Source organism: Lipophrys pholis, assembly GCF_963383615.2.
Source record: "Lipophrys pholis genome assembly, chromosome: 4".
NCBI classification, from domain to species: Eukaryota; Metazoa; Chordata; class Actinopteri; order Blenniiformes; family Blenniidae; genus Lipophrys; species Lipophrys pholis.
This window is the reverse complement of record NC_137637.1, coordinates 24,787,902-24,807,519: the sequence shown is the minus strand read 5'-3', so window position 1 is coordinate 24,807,519 and position 19,618 is coordinate 24,787,902. Positions and strand designations below refer to the sequence as shown.

General features: G+C 42.8%; 1 protein-coding gene across 1 annotated transcript; it reads right to left on the bottom strand.

Moving 5' to 3' along the window:
* Positions 1-1,964: 1,964 nt before the first annotated feature.
* On the bottom strand, positions 1,965-19,144 carry igsf8 (immunoglobulin superfamily, member 8). The gene is made up of 8 exons (XM_080462423.1): positions 19,013-19,144; positions 18,746-18,895; positions 14,860-15,240; positions 13,210-13,671; positions 9,737-9,915; positions 9,368-9,620; positions 6,717-7,163; positions 1,965-4,479 (listed from the first exon to the last, which is right to left on the bottom strand). Exons 2-8 carry the CDS (start codon positions 18,810-18,812, stop codon positions 4,352-4,354), a joined length of 1,917 nt encoding a protein of 638 aa, XP_080318549.1. The 5' UTR covers positions 18,813-18,895; positions 19,013-19,144; the 3' UTR covers positions 1,965-4,351.
* Between the last annotated feature and the right edge of the window lie 474 nt (positions 19,145-19,618).

Below are 19,618 nucleotides of genomic sequence, written 5' to 3'. Positions count from 1 at the left end.
TAATGAGCCAGAGCCTCCATCGTCTACAAATCTGATCAGATGTGCAATATTCATCTTTGTCAGAAGACTGCAAAAAAGAGAAAACAAGTCTGTACGGGAAAAAGCCAACTCCGTGCCTCCTTCTGTCTTCAGCGTTTCGCCACGTGGGGGCAGATCGTAGAACTGTCAGGTATCTGGACTCTAACATGAGTTTCAAAGTGAAATTTGTTTCACTTTCTAAAAGCGTCACCGTGTTCAGCAGCTGGTTGCCAACATTGTCTGGGTGTCTGGTGCTGGACCTGCTGCAGAAAACAGCTACCTGCTGTGAACAGAAACATGATGGATGGAAGCAGTGAGAGAGAACAAAACCGTGGGGCCAATGCCATAAAAATCAAACCAGTGAGATGGAAAAGAAAACGGTCTGAAGCCGAGAAAAACTGCAGAGCAAGTGAAGATTAGTTGTATGTTTATTATGAGCAGCTGCACGAAACTTTGTGCTGATCTACAGTACCTATTATTGCAATTTAATTCAGCTTCTAATTTCTTAATTTAAAATGGCGCCCTTGACAGTCCATTTCATCCATATAAAATGTTTCAATAAATTAACTGCTTGTAATTCATTGACTGGGCATCACACAGTTTTATTTTAGGAGTCGCTCAGACCCGAGCTGATATAGCAACGATGCAGCAGTGAAAAGCCGACTACCTTACTGGTAGTTGAGTATCAGAAGCATCACAGTCTTTTGTGTGACAGGCTTTTGCCAACATCAGTCTGAAGAAAATCACTGAAGGCACAATTTGCAATCATATAGCATTCACATTTCATCTATTTTTTTCTGTTCAGTTTTTGTACAAACATACAACAAAAGTTGTGTTTTTAAAGTAGGACTTGTGCCAGTTTGAAGCGATCAATATTTATAGATTGCTATATGAGACTTTTTTCTGGTCTGAACTAACATGACTTTTGACTCCATCTGCAGATACGAATCCAGATCTGTTTTTTGTCAAACATATGCTTCAGTTGACAAGGCGTACAGGATCTTAATCAGTTCATTACAGATATTGATGCTACTATAAGTTTAATTCAGCTTGCATCTTTCTAACACTCTTTTTTTTTGGAACAAATTTTTTAATTTAAAATTGTGCACAAAACAAAATACAAAGTGCATTCAAGAGAACAAGATGAAGTAAATATGGAAGGCAAATTTAAGTAAGTTCCTAATTTCAATCGCATCCACACAAAGAGACCCAAAGGGAACGACAGACTGGGCTTCAGGAGCAGAGTTACTTTAAAAACTTCAAAACATTCTTACCTTCTAATAAATTCTTTCTTTGACGGCATTATATTTCTATAAAATACTAAGTTTTTACAAAGTGGAAATTTTACAGTCACACACACAGACACTGCACAGTGGTGAGTCCTTGTGACTCATCACAAGACTGTTCTGGGGCCCTTCTATGTGGACTTCGCATGGTTTTCCTATGTATGTGTGGGTATTCTCAAAATCACGCAGTTTGGATTAATTTGTAATTGGCTTATAGCTGGAAATATGGGTGTGTTAGACTATATTTTCCCTGTGATGGACTGGTGATCTGTCAAGAGTGTAGTCTGCCCTCATGGATCAAGCTATCAGAATTTCTCATTGTTTAATACATAGATAAGTCTCGCAGATACAAAAAATGAAGTTTTTTTTAATAAACAAAAAGTTGACGACAAAAGCCTTACAGGCTCTTTAGCTGAAATGTAAGCCTCTGCTCGCCTCAGTTCAACACGGAAATTGTTGCAACCACAAGAAATGTTTTGGTACTTAATACTATATGGATGGAAAATATGCTGAAATGGCTCATGAGCACTTTGTCAGACAGATTGGTTTATTCCCCTCACCACAAAGTGTTCTCTAATAGCTGCGATGTCTCCAGCAGCCTGTGATATGAATGTTTCCCCATGTTCTCAGCGGAAAATAAAAGGCGCAAAAAAACAGTGTGACACTAGAAATCCAGAGTGATTTATTGGTTTTATCAACTGGCATGTTTGCCAAAGCACCATAAGAAACACACTGAGCAACAACCTGTCTTTATGGATATTTTGAGTGGCAGTAGGATGCATTTAGGAACAGTGGTATTAAAGCATGAGTAAAACAATTCAAACAGTACAGAACACCTTCATCAGAGGGTTGAACACATCTTCAACAAAAACACAACTTAGACAGCATTTTACATACTTTGCATGCTATGTGCAACACTGTGTACAGCTGGCTGCAAATCTCAGGGGGAGGAAAAAAAAAAAAAAGAGAGAGAGATTGAAATGAATCGAATGTGAGCCACAGTGAGTGATAACACACAGTGTGGGGGGAAGGGCAGCAGTACACAGGGATTAGAGATGAACACGCAGATACTCGCATACTTCCATCTGAAACACCAGCCACCACTGGGCCGCCGCCGCCCTGTGCCTGTGCATCTGTGTGTGTAATCGCGGGGTAGGTGGGTACGTGGTGGGAACAAATCACCTTCGAGCGGTTGATCTGGAACAAAGTGGCTCAGGAAGCAAGCGGCGCTGTGATTTTGTTCCCTTAATGTGAACGAACGGTTATAATCACGGTTCTGGGACCACAGGTTTGAAAGGACACTGAGATTTTAAAGGATCTCTGACACCCACAATGTGAAGATAAAACCGAGACAAAGTACAGCTCAGTGCAAACTGATTTAGGAAAAAGAAAAAAAAAAAGGGGGAGAAAACTTGTGATGAGATTTCATTGTTGGAGCTTCAAGCCGGGTAGTGAAAAGTTTGTCTTCTCCTTTCCATCTAACCTTAAACCGTCACACAATGTGGGCAAAACGTCTCTTAAGAGTTACTTTCAACAGGAAGAGGAGGATGGATTTCACCCATTTTAACTACGCAGACACAGTAAATCTGTCCAACATACTTCTGTGGGCTAGCAGCAGCGGCTCAAGTCAGAATAAGCCTTGGCAGCAGGAATGTGTGGCCCCGCACCACATGATCACTATGACAATGGTGAGGCTTCACTAAACTATCAAGTCATATGACGCCACTCCTCAGGAAAATTCTCCCATCAAGAATTAAAGATTGTAACTTTTCTGTACCAACAAACAAAGAGGAAACTCTTTTTTTTTTTTTTTTTTTCACAGTTTCTCTGTCTCATGCATTTGACAAGGAGCATCGATCCATTAAAAAACAGCAAGAAAAAAAACATCAAAGAAATGACTTTTCTGATGAGGAGAAAATAAAGCGAAAGAAATGATCCCAATTGGCTTTGGTCCCAGTCCCGTTCTGTCCGGGTGCTTCGGAGGAGCAGAGCACATTGCAGCTGAACGCTAAACACAGGTGTTTGCTAAAGAAAATGTGGCGCTACAGCACGGCCGTACACACTTTTAAGAAAATAAAACAGTTAAACTCCAGAGTATTTACATATGTCAGCTCAGTGCATTACGAGTATCTCTTCCATTTCTCGTCCTCAACTCTATACAAGTCTATAGGTCCGTATGAGAACCCTGCAGCGGGAAGCATCACGGGCAGGAGAACTGGTACTCTGTTAGCGTGCTGCACGCGGTCCTCAGCCAGCGGCTCCCTTATTAAGTAACAGACGGAGGTCCTGTTTACATGCAGCCACGCTGGGCTGCAGGCGGTGGAACATCCCCCCACCGCTCATATTAAGTTTACTGGAGGTTAAACTGCTCCCCTCAGCATTCATGTGACTGTCAGTGGCAGTTTCTCAACCATGCACACACAACTAGACATTGCTGGTTTTTGTATGAAAAGAAAAACATGCAGCATGAGGAAAGAACATCTGGAGCCACAACAAGCGCTTGTGGAAAAACAGAATGGTCTCTGTTTGTCTGGGGCGACCTAAATATCCAGTGTCTTATATGATGAGTTGGGCAGCATTTTGCAAACACGCAGGACTTCTGTGAGGGTTGATGACTCCACAGAAACAAGGTTTTTACATTGAGTTATCTCGCCTGAGAGCCAAAACCAAGAGGATCCCTAAATATTTGTTTGTCATTGACCACTAGAAAAGCGGAAAGGACGGGAGGTTTCCGATTTCCATGAGATCACGCCTAATGATGCCTGCGGCAGCGATCACTAAAACGTGGTGTTTTCACAGAAAGCTTGGATATAAAAATACAAGAGAATATAAAAACATACTTTTTTTTTTTTTTGTTGTTTTTTGGCATTGATTGTGAAACAAGTAGGTCAGAAAACAGGAAATCATCAAACAAAGTGGCAAAGTCCTCTTTAAATGTCAGGATGTGTCAACGTTGTCATTTTTTCGTGGGGTGGTTTCTTCTAAGGTGTGCGTCCTTCTCTTTGAGCCGCCTCACCTGAACGAGCAGATTTCAGCCGGCCGGCACCTTATTTGGGAGTGCGCTGCCTCGCCAGGCGTTTCATGAAGCAACACGTAACTGTCGCGATGATGACAATGCCCACAAACAAGGCAGACGAAACTCCGATCACCAAAGGAATGAGGAGGAGGTCAGCAGCTGAGGGGGAAAGAAGAAAGAAAGGTGGACCAAATCAACGACACAAAACTGATATTTGAGGCTGAAAATTCATTTAAAAATATAATTTTATAGACTAAAGAAAATTTAAAGAAGGAAAATTAGATTCAAACTGGGTAATAAGCTACATTATCTGTTCTTTTGATTTCAATCAGATAGAAAACACTTTGATTCATCCGTGCATCCCCCAGAGTAAATTCTCTCCATCCAGACAGAGTAAATGCCAACTGACTACGAGCGAAGGCCGTGTAAACAACAGGCAGGTTCCCAGGGCGTCAGTGGATTTGTGCACTGCATTTCCATTATACATCCTAGACCAAATAAAACACCACCATTTTCACTCATCGGTTGATTTGTGCTGGTTAATGTTTTCAACAAAGGACCGTAACATCAATTAACCTCTGAGGCATATTTTTGGGGCTGTGGAAGGAAACTGGAGCACTTGGAGAAAGTTTTTGTGGGTTATGTGAGTCGCATGTTTGATTTGGCCCGAGTGCGATGCTGGACGCTCTTCCTGATGCAACCTGAGCCCGAGGGTTTAAGTTAAGTGAAGCTCGGCGACTTGTCAGCAGTGGAGTTTGAGCCAGCAAAGCGCCGGCTATTTTTCATAAAAATCTTATTCAAATTAGTAGGAATCTTGTATTCCTCATCAGGGAGTACGCACAGAATATCAATTACAAACTCATAGAGCAGACGACGTCCTGACCGAGAGTGTTTGTTTGGGGTCTGTTCGGCTCCTAATTAGAGCTTTCAGGAGTTTCGAGATCTAAAGCAGGGTTTTAGGTGTCAAGTCTATTTCCTGTGATGTTATTGTGATGTTAAGCACACATGCTGAGCTTTTTAACACAGGGTACACATTCATGTCAACATGTTGGGGTCCAAACACGTATCTATCTGTAGCTAAACCTTTTGTTCTTTAAAAAAGAAAAAAATGGGATAAAATCTCAATAAACTGTTAAGCTTTCAAACATAATTCTAATTAGATACAAATCAAAGAAATGTAGCTAATGCTAATATAAGGAGATTTTCAGATTGTTGCATTATGTCGAATCAGGGCAAAACATTGATTGACACCAGAATACAATGAAAAACACAGATCCCGTGCACAGTCGATCAAATTCTGCAATTTCCTGTGTTTCACGCTTGAATTCATCATTTGTGTCCTTGAGAGATACGGCATTGGTTGCTAGATGGGAATCCGTCAATGGAAAGCGAAGTCATGGCTGGGTGATACTGTTTATAACACATGCTGCCGCCTTAGTGCCATTTCTACCAGGAATAATTTCTGCCACACCACCACGAAACCGTCATTGCGAAGCTCGATCTTTGCAGCATCCACTCAGATCTGATTAAAAAATACATTTAAAAATCCCCCGATGCTTAAGCCCAGCAGGGGGTCAACTTAAGCTCCCGGTCAGCGTTGTAATACACCGAGAGGCTATTGTGCTGTCGTGTCACACAGAATAAATATTCAAGAAAATAAAACTGCTGTCGAGATGATCATATGCACTCTTGGGCGTTTGATAAGCCTTTCATGTTTTTATGCATTTTGGACATTTTGACACAATCATTTTACACTCAAGAGGTGCAGCAGCAGATACACATGCAGAAAGATTAATGATTAATCTCCTCAAGACGGCCTCCATGAGACCTCTAGTTTTGTCTACACCAGCTCCATTGTAGATATGCCTTAACAATTCATCTTCGTTCACAATATATTAGACTGAAATGCAAAAAAATAAGATTAATTCCACAGACGATATGACTATAATTCACTGAAGCGACGTGACGTTGTGGGGAGGGAAACTAAGCCAAATAAGAAGTTGCAACACAAAATGCATTCTGAATATGAACAAAGAACAAAGGCAGTCAGACTATCTATTCAACCACAAGAGATAGATAGATAGATAGATAGATAGATAGATAGATAGATAGATAGATAGATAGATAGATAGATAGATAGATAGATAGATAGATAGATAGATAGATAGATAGATAGATAGATAGATAGATAGATAGATAGATAGATAGATAGATAGATAGATAGATAGATAGATAGATAGATAGATAGATAGATCGCCTTCCAACTGTAAGAACTTTTAACTGACAGAAAAATACATGATGACTACTGACTATTTGTAGTCCCTCACATTCATCTAAGAGACCATGTGATTATGACTGAAGAAACGCTGTGGCTACAAGTATCAGGTGACACCTACCTCTGGCGTACAGGTAAACATTGACGGCGTTAGACTCTGCTTTGGCCCCTGTGTTGTACCAGCCTCCATGTGGATCCTGACCCCACGCCTCGGCGTGACACGCGTACAAGCCCTGATCCTCCATCGTTGCGGAGTGGACCCTCAGTCTGTAGCTGATGGCCGAAAGGCGGTCGATGCTGATCTCGCTGTTGTTGACGTGGATATTCGCAACGCCATCGTGCATGAGGGCGGCCACCAGAGTGGGACTCTCCACAACGGGGGGGTCCACTGGAGGGACATCAGATCCCTTCTTGGTAACCAAGTCGGGGATGGGCCTCCGCCACCACTGCACCTGAGCCTGGGCGGGCCCTGTGGTGGTCACCGTGGCGTTGCAGATGAGGGTGATGGTGCTGCCCCTCTTCAGCAGGGGGCCGCGAGGGAGCCGCGCCACGGCTGCAACCAGGACATCTGTGTGTGGAAGGAAGTAGTTGAATGTGGGACAATTAAGCATATATAAAAGCTAAAAAAGAAAAAATAATGATTGCGACATAGTTTAGTGTAATTCTTTGTAATTTAAGCTGAACTGAAATAACCCAAGAGGCTTCAGTCAACTTTAAAGTCAACCATCTACCAAAAAATACTCCAGTGTCTTCAAAATGTCACTAAAAGCCTTTTTCATGAAATATGAAATCCTGCCATGCAACACAAATTTAAAACTTTTAGGAAGATCTTTAAATATTTACGGAATTTTACAAATGTATTAGAAGCTTAGAGTTGCATCAGTGAAGCTTGCTAAAAAAAAAAAGAAAAGAAACGAGAGACGAATGTGTTTTTGCAGATTTCAGCACAGAATTCTGCAGCCAAATGGCTTCAATCCCAGACCTCAACGACATTTAGAAGCTCAATAAATCAGAAAACTTTAATCATTTCTCAAACCAAAACAATTGAGCAGTTCCTGAAAGTCAACGTAAACCACAGAGGGAAGAAGGCGACTGAGAGTCTGCAGTCGTCGCACGGAGGCTGAAGGAGAGTTAAACGCTTAACCATCAGGGTGTATACCGCCAGATACAAATCAGGGAATCAATAATGTTATAAAAAAAAAAAAAAAGTACCACATCTAGAATATGAATTGAGTTTATAAATCCTTAAAAACACTGAAAGGTCTCAGTCAGGAATACTTTCCAAAATATATTCAGTTGGCGTCTATTGACCATATTGTTTTATATCACACCTATAATAAAGAGATACACATATTTGATATGCAAACTGCACAATAAATGCAATGTTATTCTTGTATTATTACATTCCTGGAAGTAGTTATTACATAAAAAATTTTTTTTAATCCTACTTCAATAATATAAAAAACACTTAAATATGCAATAACTCAATCAATCATTAGCATATTATGATGTTGGTTCAGTTATTAAGTTGATTGTTTTCAAATTTCATTTTTGTAATTTTGAATACTGGTTGCCACTTAGATTTTCATGCATTTATTTTATGTACATACTAAAAATGTGATTTTCAAGTGTGCCAAGGCTGCATGTGATAATAACAAGACGAATAATAAAAAAAGGCCCTGAGTTTATAAGTGTTTTTTGAACCATAACTTTTACAAATGGTGTCAAGCGAGGTTAAAACATTTAGCAAGGGTAATAACATTTATTGATGTAAAAGTTGCTGAATCAAAAGAAAACAATCTTGTGACGAAAACTAATATTCATAAACCTAATGAAGATCCATCATTGTTCCAGTGCAGACCTGGGCACTGACCTTTACTTCACTCATGTGGTTGGTAGTAAAGCTAAGATCAGCTAAGATTAAAGTACTTATTTACTGAAGCTGAAGCTTTGTGGAGAACATATGTCTTTGTTCACGGGTTACACTTCGATGACCAATAACAGACAAAACGTGTAGGAAAAATGCAAGAATTTGCCGGATTTATGAAGAAATATACACATATCAAGCAGAATTATATTCAACTTATAGCTTCTAGTTTCTTGTGTGGCGGATTTTTGCTCTCATAAGACAACGACGGATCATAAACGAAGGGAAATCCTTAAGTTCTAAAACAAAGAACAACACAATTATTCAACCTGTTTGTAGGAGCCATTTTATGGGTTTATTGTTTATTTCTGTTTGTGTGTGTCCTCCTGATGACTGGCCATTTGTTTTGATTTTGTATTCGCCCACTAGGTGGAGCTAGGGCAAGGTGGAGGTTATAAAGCCTCCACCTAATCAATGCCAGGTGTGCAGGACAGGGGAGCAGACACAGTTTTGAACCGTTCCAGGGAGACGTGTCAGGAAGAGTAGCAGTAGGTAGGAAAGATTAAATGAGGACCATAGGAACTCAGTATTGGGCTGAGTGATTGATGACAGGCATCACCTTTTGGACTGTGGAAACCCTCAATTAAATAAATGGATTGAAATATCCCAAGGAAATCTACGCATTGGACCTGATCATTGTTGCCTCTGAACGCGTTCGAAACAGTTTGTCCGTCCTCACCAGAGCAGCACCTTAAATAGGTTAAGTTGCCGCTATACTGTTTGTTCTTTTACATTTCTAAAAGCAAAAGACAAGTGGGTTAGCAGAGAGAGATTAGTCAAATGATCTACGTCCCAAGCAGACAATACAGGAAGAGCCTGAAAGTCGCTGCAGACACGAGGCTTACCTTTGGTCTTCAGGTTGACCGTGACGCCCTCTGACCTCTGGGTGAGCGTCGCAGACATAGCCGGGCTGGGATTTGTCCTGCCGGCATACACGCTGACCACACAGCGATACACGCCCGAGTCGGACGGCCGAGCTGAGAAGAGCTTCAACGAGTACTTCCCCGGTGATACTTTCTCCATGGATCCACCGCTGGCTCTGCTCAGGTCGTCCCCCCAGCTCACGATGCCGTCCGTGCTCATACGGGCCACCTCCACCTTCACACAGGGCGGAGCGTCGGTAAATCACGTATTCATCATGATTGGATTACAGTTTACACATATTACATAACCTTTAATATTATGTTCCCTGTCTAAGCTGAGACTGACTGTACCTCAACTCCTCCGGTCCCCACCGCGTCGCTGCTTACAGATCCCCTCCTCATCCACTGAACCAGCAGGCCGGAGTTTACCTCAGCGGGGAGTCCCAGCACCTCGCACGTCAGGATGAGCGGGGAGCCGATCTGCAGCGTCACCTCACCTTTGGGCGAGGATGTTACACTGAGAGACTCGGCTGGAGTGAGGAGGGGAAGACGAAGAAAGAGAAAGGTTAATAAAGCACCAGAAAAGCTCTTTAGAGAACAGCCTCTAACAAGCACTTAGACCGTGCCACTAAAAGTCTTTGCAGGAAGAAGCATTTCTGTGGGGAAGTGACTTCCTTCCACACATCACACATTTAATACCCGGGACAAAATGGATTATCCTCTCAGTCGGAGAGAGAAAAAAATGACACAGGCAAAAGGACCACAAAAACATCTCCAGCACAAAACAACAAAGTCCAACATCAGAATAAAACAATGACCATCAGATGTAGGGAACGATCCTTCATTTTGTCTTCCAACATTTCAAAACAAATATCTTCACTTTATTCCTTTTTACTGTCTAAATGGTTTTAACCTTTCTGAATGATGAGTTAACAACACAGAAGAAAAGTGAACTGCTGAGAGAAGAAGTCGTATCATCACTTCTGTATTTGACTGAAGCGTCATCATTTACATTTAGTAACGGTGGCCTATATGTTTGCTGCAAACTGGTGTAGTGGTTAGTGAGAAAGAGAAGCTTGAGCTCAGGGGACTTTCTGTTCAAAGTTTGCATGCGGATGTTATTTATAAAGTTCCTAATTTTAAATAAAGTGTGAAATCGGCTGAGGGTCATGGAGACTGAAGGTGCAGAACTGACACCAATATGGTTAAATAGAGAGATTATCTGTTTCAAAAACAAAAGTCAGTCCAAAATAAATGTCTTGCTTCCTCATATCTGTAAAACCTGGCCAAGTTATTACCCGCTATTATTATTTGTTTAGAAAACTGTTTTGTTTGTGACCTAAAACTGTGACTGATATATGGAATGTAGACAAATCTGTAATTTCTATCCATATTATCAGAAACAATATTTATGTGTTTGAGTGCATACGCTCATGCTCCAGGTAAACCTCTGAAACTGTACTTAATAATTACATTGACTTAAAAAAAAAGTACTACAACATATACCAGAGTAAAACTAAATAATGCGAATTCACTTTTCCTTTTCAGAGTATTGTATTAACATTGTTTCTGCTACACCAATGTGAGACTTTTACCTAATCTGGGCCATTTTTCTCATGAGTTAATAGAAATAAAGGTCACTGAATGATTTAAAATCCTATAAATGAGTGGTCACAAGCCACTTGAAAACTGCTCTTCATAAACATGCACTCAGATAAAAATCGATGCGAGAATGTGCCGCTCATAAGAAAGCAAAATGTTAATATTAGCCTTCTATAACTATAAGCCATTAATTCAAAGCCATTGTGTACGCAGAGCCCCATTCAGCTGAGACATTTCACTTAACAAAGACGCTGTTTTTTTATTGGACATGTCATTCACGTAAACAAAAGGAGACGTGCCAGACCATTGTTGCAGCCAGACAACGGCAGCCAGAAATCGCAGGGCTACATCGCGCTCGTCAGCGAGCGTCAGTACAGAAAAACAATGCAAAGCATTGATGAGCTCCAAAGCTTCAATGTCAGCTTCATTTTTGTTTACTGCTGAAGAGAAGAAAAAAAAAAAAAGCATGACCTGAATAACTTTCAGTGACACTTGTGGCTGCTCAGTTCTTAGCAGCAATGTAAAGCAACCAAAAGGCACATTAGCACAGGAGCAACACTTTAAACCCATCCCAGGGTTTCAAAGGATGCATTGAAGCTTGAAGAGGAAAAAAAAAAAAAAAGAACTGGCTACATCTTTCTTACTGACAAAACACATTCCACATGATGTATGAATTCACTCAATTTTCAACTGAGATGTAGAACTGGAGGAGGGAGAAAAAAAAAAAAAAAAAGCTCAACATAATATTGCCATTTTCACATCAGTCTTACATCCGGTTTGCAGGCTACAAGGAGCCGAGGTGGGAGAAAAGATGACTTAATCCTTCAGATCCATAGAAGCGCTTTAGAATTTAAATCGAGCCAAGCGGCCGGGCTACGGGACAGCGATGCAGCCGGACGGCGCGCCTGCTACCGACGTATTAAATCCGGCTGGATAATCAACAAGAGGGCCGAGCATTTAGCTTGTCAGTCAGATGATCTGAGAGCCAAAGCCCTGAGCGGAAAGACCAAGTAGAAAATGTATTGGCGATGAATGTGAGAGGAAAGAGGAAGTCATTTTGCAGGCAAAAAACGCAAAACAAAATCAGACATTTTAAAGCTAAAAAAAAAAGAAATTTAGGGGACTTGGCTCTACTAATAAAGATAAAATTGTACTTTTTCAAACATTTAACCTCATATTTCAGATGTTGTGACGGTACGCCTGAACAGTAATAGAGGTCAATGCATCCACACAACCAGACAGTGGAAAGTGAAGTAGGTATCCAGACAAAAGCAAGTACTGTAAGGCCTCGCAGCTAACAAACAAGACAACAGGTTGAATACAAATGTGGGTTCGGTCATTTAATCAGGCGCCCCTCCATCCATCCAACCAGCCAAGTGTTCAGCCGGGAAGCCAGAGTTTGAGTTAAGCTGTAAATTACACAAACATCCAGAGCCTGCAAACTGGACGGAGTCCAATCACGCACTCACCAGCTCCACAAGCCCGGGCCGACTCGCACCACTACATTGGCAACAGCACAGCAAGACAAATAGGAACCGAAGACATAAAAAGGCATTCATCCATCTTCTATACAGCTTTAACCAACTGAGGGTTTAGACGGTTGGTGGCAGGATGCTGCCGCTCTTCCTGGATACCCCTCTGGACATTTAACCAGTCCAGAGAGAGGGAATGATGCACGCTCACATTTATACCAACAGGCAAGTTTAGAAACACCAATATTTGTCAAATATATGCGTTTGAACAGGGGGAGTACCTGGAGAAAACCTACACATGCACAACCTCAGATAGTTGCAAAATCATGAACCTACTCGGATTGGCTGGAGTGTATTCTTAACAAATATACTAAACCGGGGGAGATTTCATTGTTTCATGTTCCTGAGACTTTATATTTCAGCTGCTTCAGCAGCAGCAGCTCCGTCTTTCTCAACATCATTGCCTGTTAAATAAAGGTTGAATTGAAATAAATAAAAAGTTTTTCTTTTCTTGTCCCGGATTTATTTATTCATTTAACTTATGAGCTTCTCTTTTGTGACTGTGATGAACTATCTAAAAACTAAATTCTTATCCTGCAGGTTTTCGGACCAATTTCCTTTTTATGTTGTTCTAAAATAAAAACAGAACACCAGCTGTTGAGTTAAGGCCGTGGTTACCTGCCGGGACCTGAGCTCCGGCCACACGCTATTAAAAGTCTGGGGCGAATGTCAGACCTCAGTCACACTGACCTAGATGTTGAACAGTCAAGTTGCCGATGTCCAGCGTCCTCTGCGCAATCTTCTGCCACGATCGATCAATGTCCCGAATCCACTGCGACGCCTCGCAGAAATAGGAGCCGGTGTCGCCTGGCTGCACCGCTCTCATCTTCAGCACGTACACGCCCAGCCCGCCCTCGCCGTTCCTCTTCTCCAGCGTGATCTCTCCATCATCGTAGCGGTCCTTGTAGAAGCGTCCGGGCACCACCCCCAGGAGCTTGTCGATGGAGACGATCTCCCTGACGGTGCTGACCTCGCCTCCTGCCCCGCCCGCCGCAACCTCCTCGCCACCGCGCTTCCCAAACGTGATGGACAGGTGGGTGAGCTGCTCTGATTGGATGCCGGCCGAGCACGTCAGGGTCAACTCTGCTCCCTCCGGCACGGGCTGGCCTGTGAGTGAGCGGGTGAAGCTGATCTGGAGTGTGTCGGGGATCACTGTGGGAGCACACACACACACACACACACACACACACACACACACACACACACACACACACACACACACACACTCAATCAAATTACATGGAGCCAGACAGGGGCAGAAACATGATCAATCTAATTTGTGTTTCTCCCATGTGCCGTTTAGGCGTCTCCATGTTTAGACCACAGCAGTAAATCAAGAGCCGAGGCTGCTGACAGTGACTCCCAGCTTTTTTAATACCCTCTTGTTTCAGTCACCGGCTTTGCCAAAGGAAGAAGGGATTAACCAGCTATCAAGACAATACTCAGCCAAAACACTAACACCTGGTATCCTAACAAACATAAACATAGTAGCAGACCAAGCGGGTGATTAACACAAACCGAACTGAGTCGCCATATGGATGGAGTAAAACCGCCTAAATATTTGGACAGCTTGGGTAGCCCAATGTGCAACAAGTTCATAGAGAGAGAGAGAGAGAAACAGGAGAGGAGAAAGCTGAGAACAAACTCCAGATGGTCAGTATAAACAATAACTCTGAATGTGTAAAGCACAGCGTGAACGCAAACGTTTGCTGCTCGAGTTGCAGGTCAGTTCAGTGTAAAGACGTGTCAGAGAAATTGCAAATAAAAGATGGGCGTGATTTATATAAATCACTAATATTAGCAAACAAGATAATAAAATAATAAACATAAAAGTTTGGCATTTTTACACAATGCTTCTGTGTTCGCATTCCTCAATTACTTTCTGTGTTTTATCCTTTTTAACCCTCCAACAGTTTAAGTTTAGAAACTTGTAACCTGATTTAGAGCCTTTGGATGCAATACAAGTTTTCTGACCTCACTAGAGCCATTCATGGACATGATCAGATCAGGGACATTCTTTTAGTAGATCTTCAATAAATCTTTAAAAAAGACCCAACAATAAATTGATCTGACAAGTAAAATGCATCTTATTCCTCTGTGGAGCTCCGCTGCCCTCCTAGCACTGCCGCTGCTGTAAATATTTGTTATAGTGCACCAAATCAATGGCTGGAAACGATCCCAACAAATACACCAGTTACTCAACTGTTTTTTTTTTTACTTAAAACTACAACAATTAGACCCCTTAGGAAATAACTTAGTGTTATTTTGACTCCTCCACTGCTGCAGCGCTGGCTTTATTGACTCCACTGAGTTTGATGCATTGACCCCTGATTGTTTTACCTTTGACGGTGACTGTGGCGCTGTAGTTTCCCTGGTAGGTGCTGTCTGTGCTGGGTGTGTAGCACTCATATTTCCCCTGGTCTTCCGCACGGAGCCTCTGGACCACCAGCCGGACCTTGTCCCCGGAGTCCCTCTCCACTCGCACCTCCCCGTTCCTCACGCGGGCCTGGAAGGGGGCGTACGGGAAGCCCTTGTCCCGGGTGGACACCACTCCCATCTGCCTCCCGCCCGCATCATCCCTGTACAGGAACCACTCAAACTCCTGCGTCCGGGGGCCTTCGTATCCGTACACAGAACAGGGCAGGGAGAGGGGGAACCCCGCGACTCGGAAGAGGGGCCCGTCGGGAAGGGCGACGTCGCGGCACACAGCGCAGTGAAGCGCTGTCGGGGAGAAACACACACAGAAGCGGCAAAAGCAGAAAAAGTCACCGGTGGGGGGAAAAAGAACGGAAACTGTAACCATGTCAATTTCACTGAGTGGCGGTGTTGCCTCGCAGCACGTTTGGTGCATGGACTCACAGATCGATATGCTGAGCTGATGACTGACTAACAGGAAATCAATACAATAAATAGCTGTGGAGGGAAAATAAAAGCGGATGCTGGGGCTACGGGCCAGCTTCCGCCAAATGCATCATGTTGAAACAACTGAAATACAATCGCTCCTCGGAGCCCAGTGAGCTCATTCGGTAATTATATTCATTAGGGGTCGTATCGAGAGGTTCACAAAAAAACAAAAAAAAACTGAAGTTGACATTATTCTTAACATTCAATGGCTAAAAAGCCACATAAGACAAAGAAAAGCCGCTCGGGCATTAAAAATGTGAACATTCTCCTGCCGATCACCAAACTCAACAGTTCTTCTCTAAACACAGCGACAGAAATGTTTTGCTAAACCTTCTTCAAATTAAAGTGTGCCGTCGTCTTCCATACACACTGGCTCTACATCAAACAGTTCCAAATCGCCTCCACGCGTTACTGTCAGCAGCTGCGTTATAATCAGGAAAAATAAGTTGCTGCCGAGACGTACAAACATGCAAAAAGGCCACCCAGTGCACTGCAGAGCTGCACACGCTGTGCTAAACCCGATATCTCCCAACTGCAAATCGCACTGAAAACAGAGTGAAAAGGCTCCGCTGAAGCCAAGAGGGGAAACTCAAACGAACTCCATCCATGTCGCCTCGCTGTTTGATGATGAAGGTCTGGCAACATGGGAGAGTTACAGGGTTCTGGTTACAAGAACAAATATTCAGCGTGAGTGCCTCGAGGCCACGTTTGAGCCGGAGTCCAGGAGTTTCTCTGACTCAAACATCCCCGAAAAAATACTGTAAAAGCTCAGGTTAACTTGAACTATTTAAATACTGAAACTGTACCGAGCCAAAGGCGCCAGCACTTCTCACAGCGTTATCATCGTCTGTGTGCGGCCCGGGTACTTCCCGGTATATTCACACGCTGATATCAGGCCGGTTAGTAAATAGAACTGCTCAGGTATTTTTTGAAAAGGGAAGTAATTATCAGCTCTCCATCATCGGATGCGACGCCGATACTGGGAGTAAACTGCTTCCTTTCGGTGTAAACCTGAGATGAGTCGACGCACGATCAATTCAAGTTCCGTGATGTTTACAATTGTGACAACCAGGCTAATGAGAGGAAGAACTTTTATATCACCGCTACCCGACCTCGCTGGTGTTTCCAGACAAATGAGCACAATGAGAATAACAACTGGTAGTTGAAGGAAGCGGTCACAGTGGATGCTTCACGGGTTAATCGTGTACAAAGCAAAAAATTAAGAGCCGAGATTCTCCTCAAGGAAAATGATAAGGATTTAATTTGATGAATAGTAAATGTGGTATTTTGAGAGGTTTTTTGTGTTTTCCACGTCTAGAGAAAATGGTACAAAAGAGAAATCAACTGACAAATGAAGTCAAACTGCTTCTCACAGTGAGTATTCATGGACGCCGCAGAATGAGTTTCCAAAGATCCGTTACGCTCGTTTATTTGAAGAGAAAGAAGACAAACAGAGAGAATAAGATCAAAAAGAAGAAAGAGAATCTGAAAACGAGGAAGTAGAAGACGAAAAAGGCAAAGACTCAGAATATGAAGAAGAACAAAAAGACAAGAACGATGAAGGGCAGGAAGAAAAAGGCCACAAAGAAGAAGAATCAATTTAACAAAGAATGAATGAAAGTGATTTTTTTATTTATTTTTTTTTAAACGAGGTTAAAAACAATTTAAAAAATCAAAGCGAAAACAATCAAAGTGGTAAGACAAACTTTATATTATTACAAACTAATTAAACATTACTTACAAATTTGGCCACTAACTCAGACAGTTGATCTGCTCCGCAAACTCACCACACATTTCATTGTTTACATACGCAGAAGAATAATTTAGCTTAAATCAACAGCAAACAGAAACAGAGTTAGTATCCTTTTAATGTTTAAATCACCGGAGGGGGGGGCCAAAACCCTGGAAAAACACCCGAATGTGACGCATTTGTTCCGACTGACGAGACACAATCACACCCCCACAAAACAGAAACTAAACAAACCATCACCTCCGAGCGGCGGCCTCCACCTCGGCTCAACCGATAACTACCTGCAAGACTCGTAATACCAGATGAGTGCGTTCTGGACACACCCTGTGTGTGGGAGCGTGAGGCCCGACAACAACTGGAGCGTCGTCCCCAAAGCACACAGCCAGGGCCCAATAAGCAAGCACGCCCACAGATAATGACACGGGAGACTAGCGGGAGGCTTAAGCGGATCAAGTCCTAATTAACATTGGGCTCGGACTGATAGGGCTGGGGGACACCACAGCTTGTTGCGGTGCTCAATACCGTCTGGATTAGACACGGTGCAACAAGAGGGACCCTCTTCATTTAATGAAGAACTCACACAACGAGACAAATGTAGGACAACAGACCTCTGACTGAGATCAGTGTGTAGAGGCCTGACTTCAATATTAGATGTAAATATTAAAACTGCGAGCGAGGGAATCTAAACTGTGTCACGACGCACCCTCTTCCTCTCGGCCGACCCAAATTTTATTCACGAAATGAGAAAAGATGCTAAATTTAAATCCCCGGGAAAAAAAAAACACATTTGAGGACATGTACATGTATGCTTCTTGTTATTACCTTCACGTTGATGCTTGGTTTGCACTTTCAAGGCTTATATAACAAAAAAGGTTAGATCATAAATGTACTTTTTTTTTAGCAATACAACCCTTTTAATTCACATTAAAAACAAATCAACTAGAATACCTTCCAGGATGTTATATGCAAGTTTCAAAGAAAAGCCCCCAATGCAGACGATGGACAAGTTTATTTCTTTTATTATTAAACTAAACAATGAGACTTTAATATATTATAGGTTTATTATGCATTAACTGATTGTTTAAGCTTTTTCTTTGTTTTATAATTGATAACGTTGGCTTATAGGCTTCCAGTGTCTCAACATATTTAGATATATCATACAAGCTGACATTTTCCCGTATTTCTTTTAAACTGGAGGCCATAATTCAAACACTTCAAATATTAATAGATTCCGAGTAGGAAGGTTTTAGGATGCACCTGCTCATGCTTTGTTTATGTGAACGTGGAATCAGTTCGTTTGAATTGTAGATGACAAAACTGACATATTCACGGCCTGCGGGGAATTTTACTGATATTGGGAAAGAAAAGAAGCGCCACAGATGTGCAAAGTGTCCCGGCAATATATAAAAAGGATGGTAGACTGAATCCCTGATGGTGACAATAAAGCGCCCTGCTGTGCATCAGACATGAGGAGACAATCATGTCAGTGTGTGTGTGTGTGTGTGACAGATGGCGCGAGGTTTGTGTGCAGAGCAGACAGGTACAAGCGGAGGAGGAGGATGATGGACTCACCACAGAGCAGCAGGAGGGATAATAATAATAATAACGCAGATTTGGTGGAAGCCATCGCGCTCCTCATCTCGCCCCCCGACGTCCGGACGGATTGTGTTGACTCAGATTTCTCTCCGCTCGCTTGCCGCCGACCATAGTTCAAACCGCCGACTGCGATCGGATTATTATGGAGGGGGAGAAGAAACAGACCATGTTGCACAACAGCGCGCGATCAAACAGAGAGGAGAGGCACTCGGTATGCACGTGCGGAGGAAATTAAAGCCGCACCTTGTCGCTGCACCGCCGCATCGCCGTCAAACGCGTCCGCTCGCTGCGCAATATGTCGGTCTGCTTTGGGATCATTGCCCGGAGAACAACACGCCGTGGAGCGGCGGGCATCGCAGGGGGCTGGGCTGGGTGTGTGGTGGAGGAGGAGGAGGAGGAGGAGAAGGAGGAGGAGGAGGAGGAGGGGGCGAGGGACATTTTGAACCAATCAGAATGGAGAGATCAGGTCAGGTGCAACCACGCGAGGGCGCCAGAGCGCTGCGCGCCCATTCAATGCTTAACAGAGCGAGTCTCAACGTATGGGGCGCCCCCCAAAAAGTGGGTCACTGAATTACCCCCAGCTGGTCACGACTCTTTGCCTGGAAAAAAAAAAAAAAAAGAAAGGAACCCCCCCCCCCCCCCCCCCCCCCCCAAAAAAAAAAATATATAGAGAGAGAGAGAGAGAGAGCGAGAGAGAGATTAAAATACGTGTAGTCATCGATTCACTTTGCTTCCCATTTGGAATACAGAATACTCACGTAATGTGAGTTGACAAGCTCACTTTTACATAAGAAGACTCACAGAGTTTGTTGTTCCACTTGAGTTCTTGGTAAGGAGACGGCAGTACAT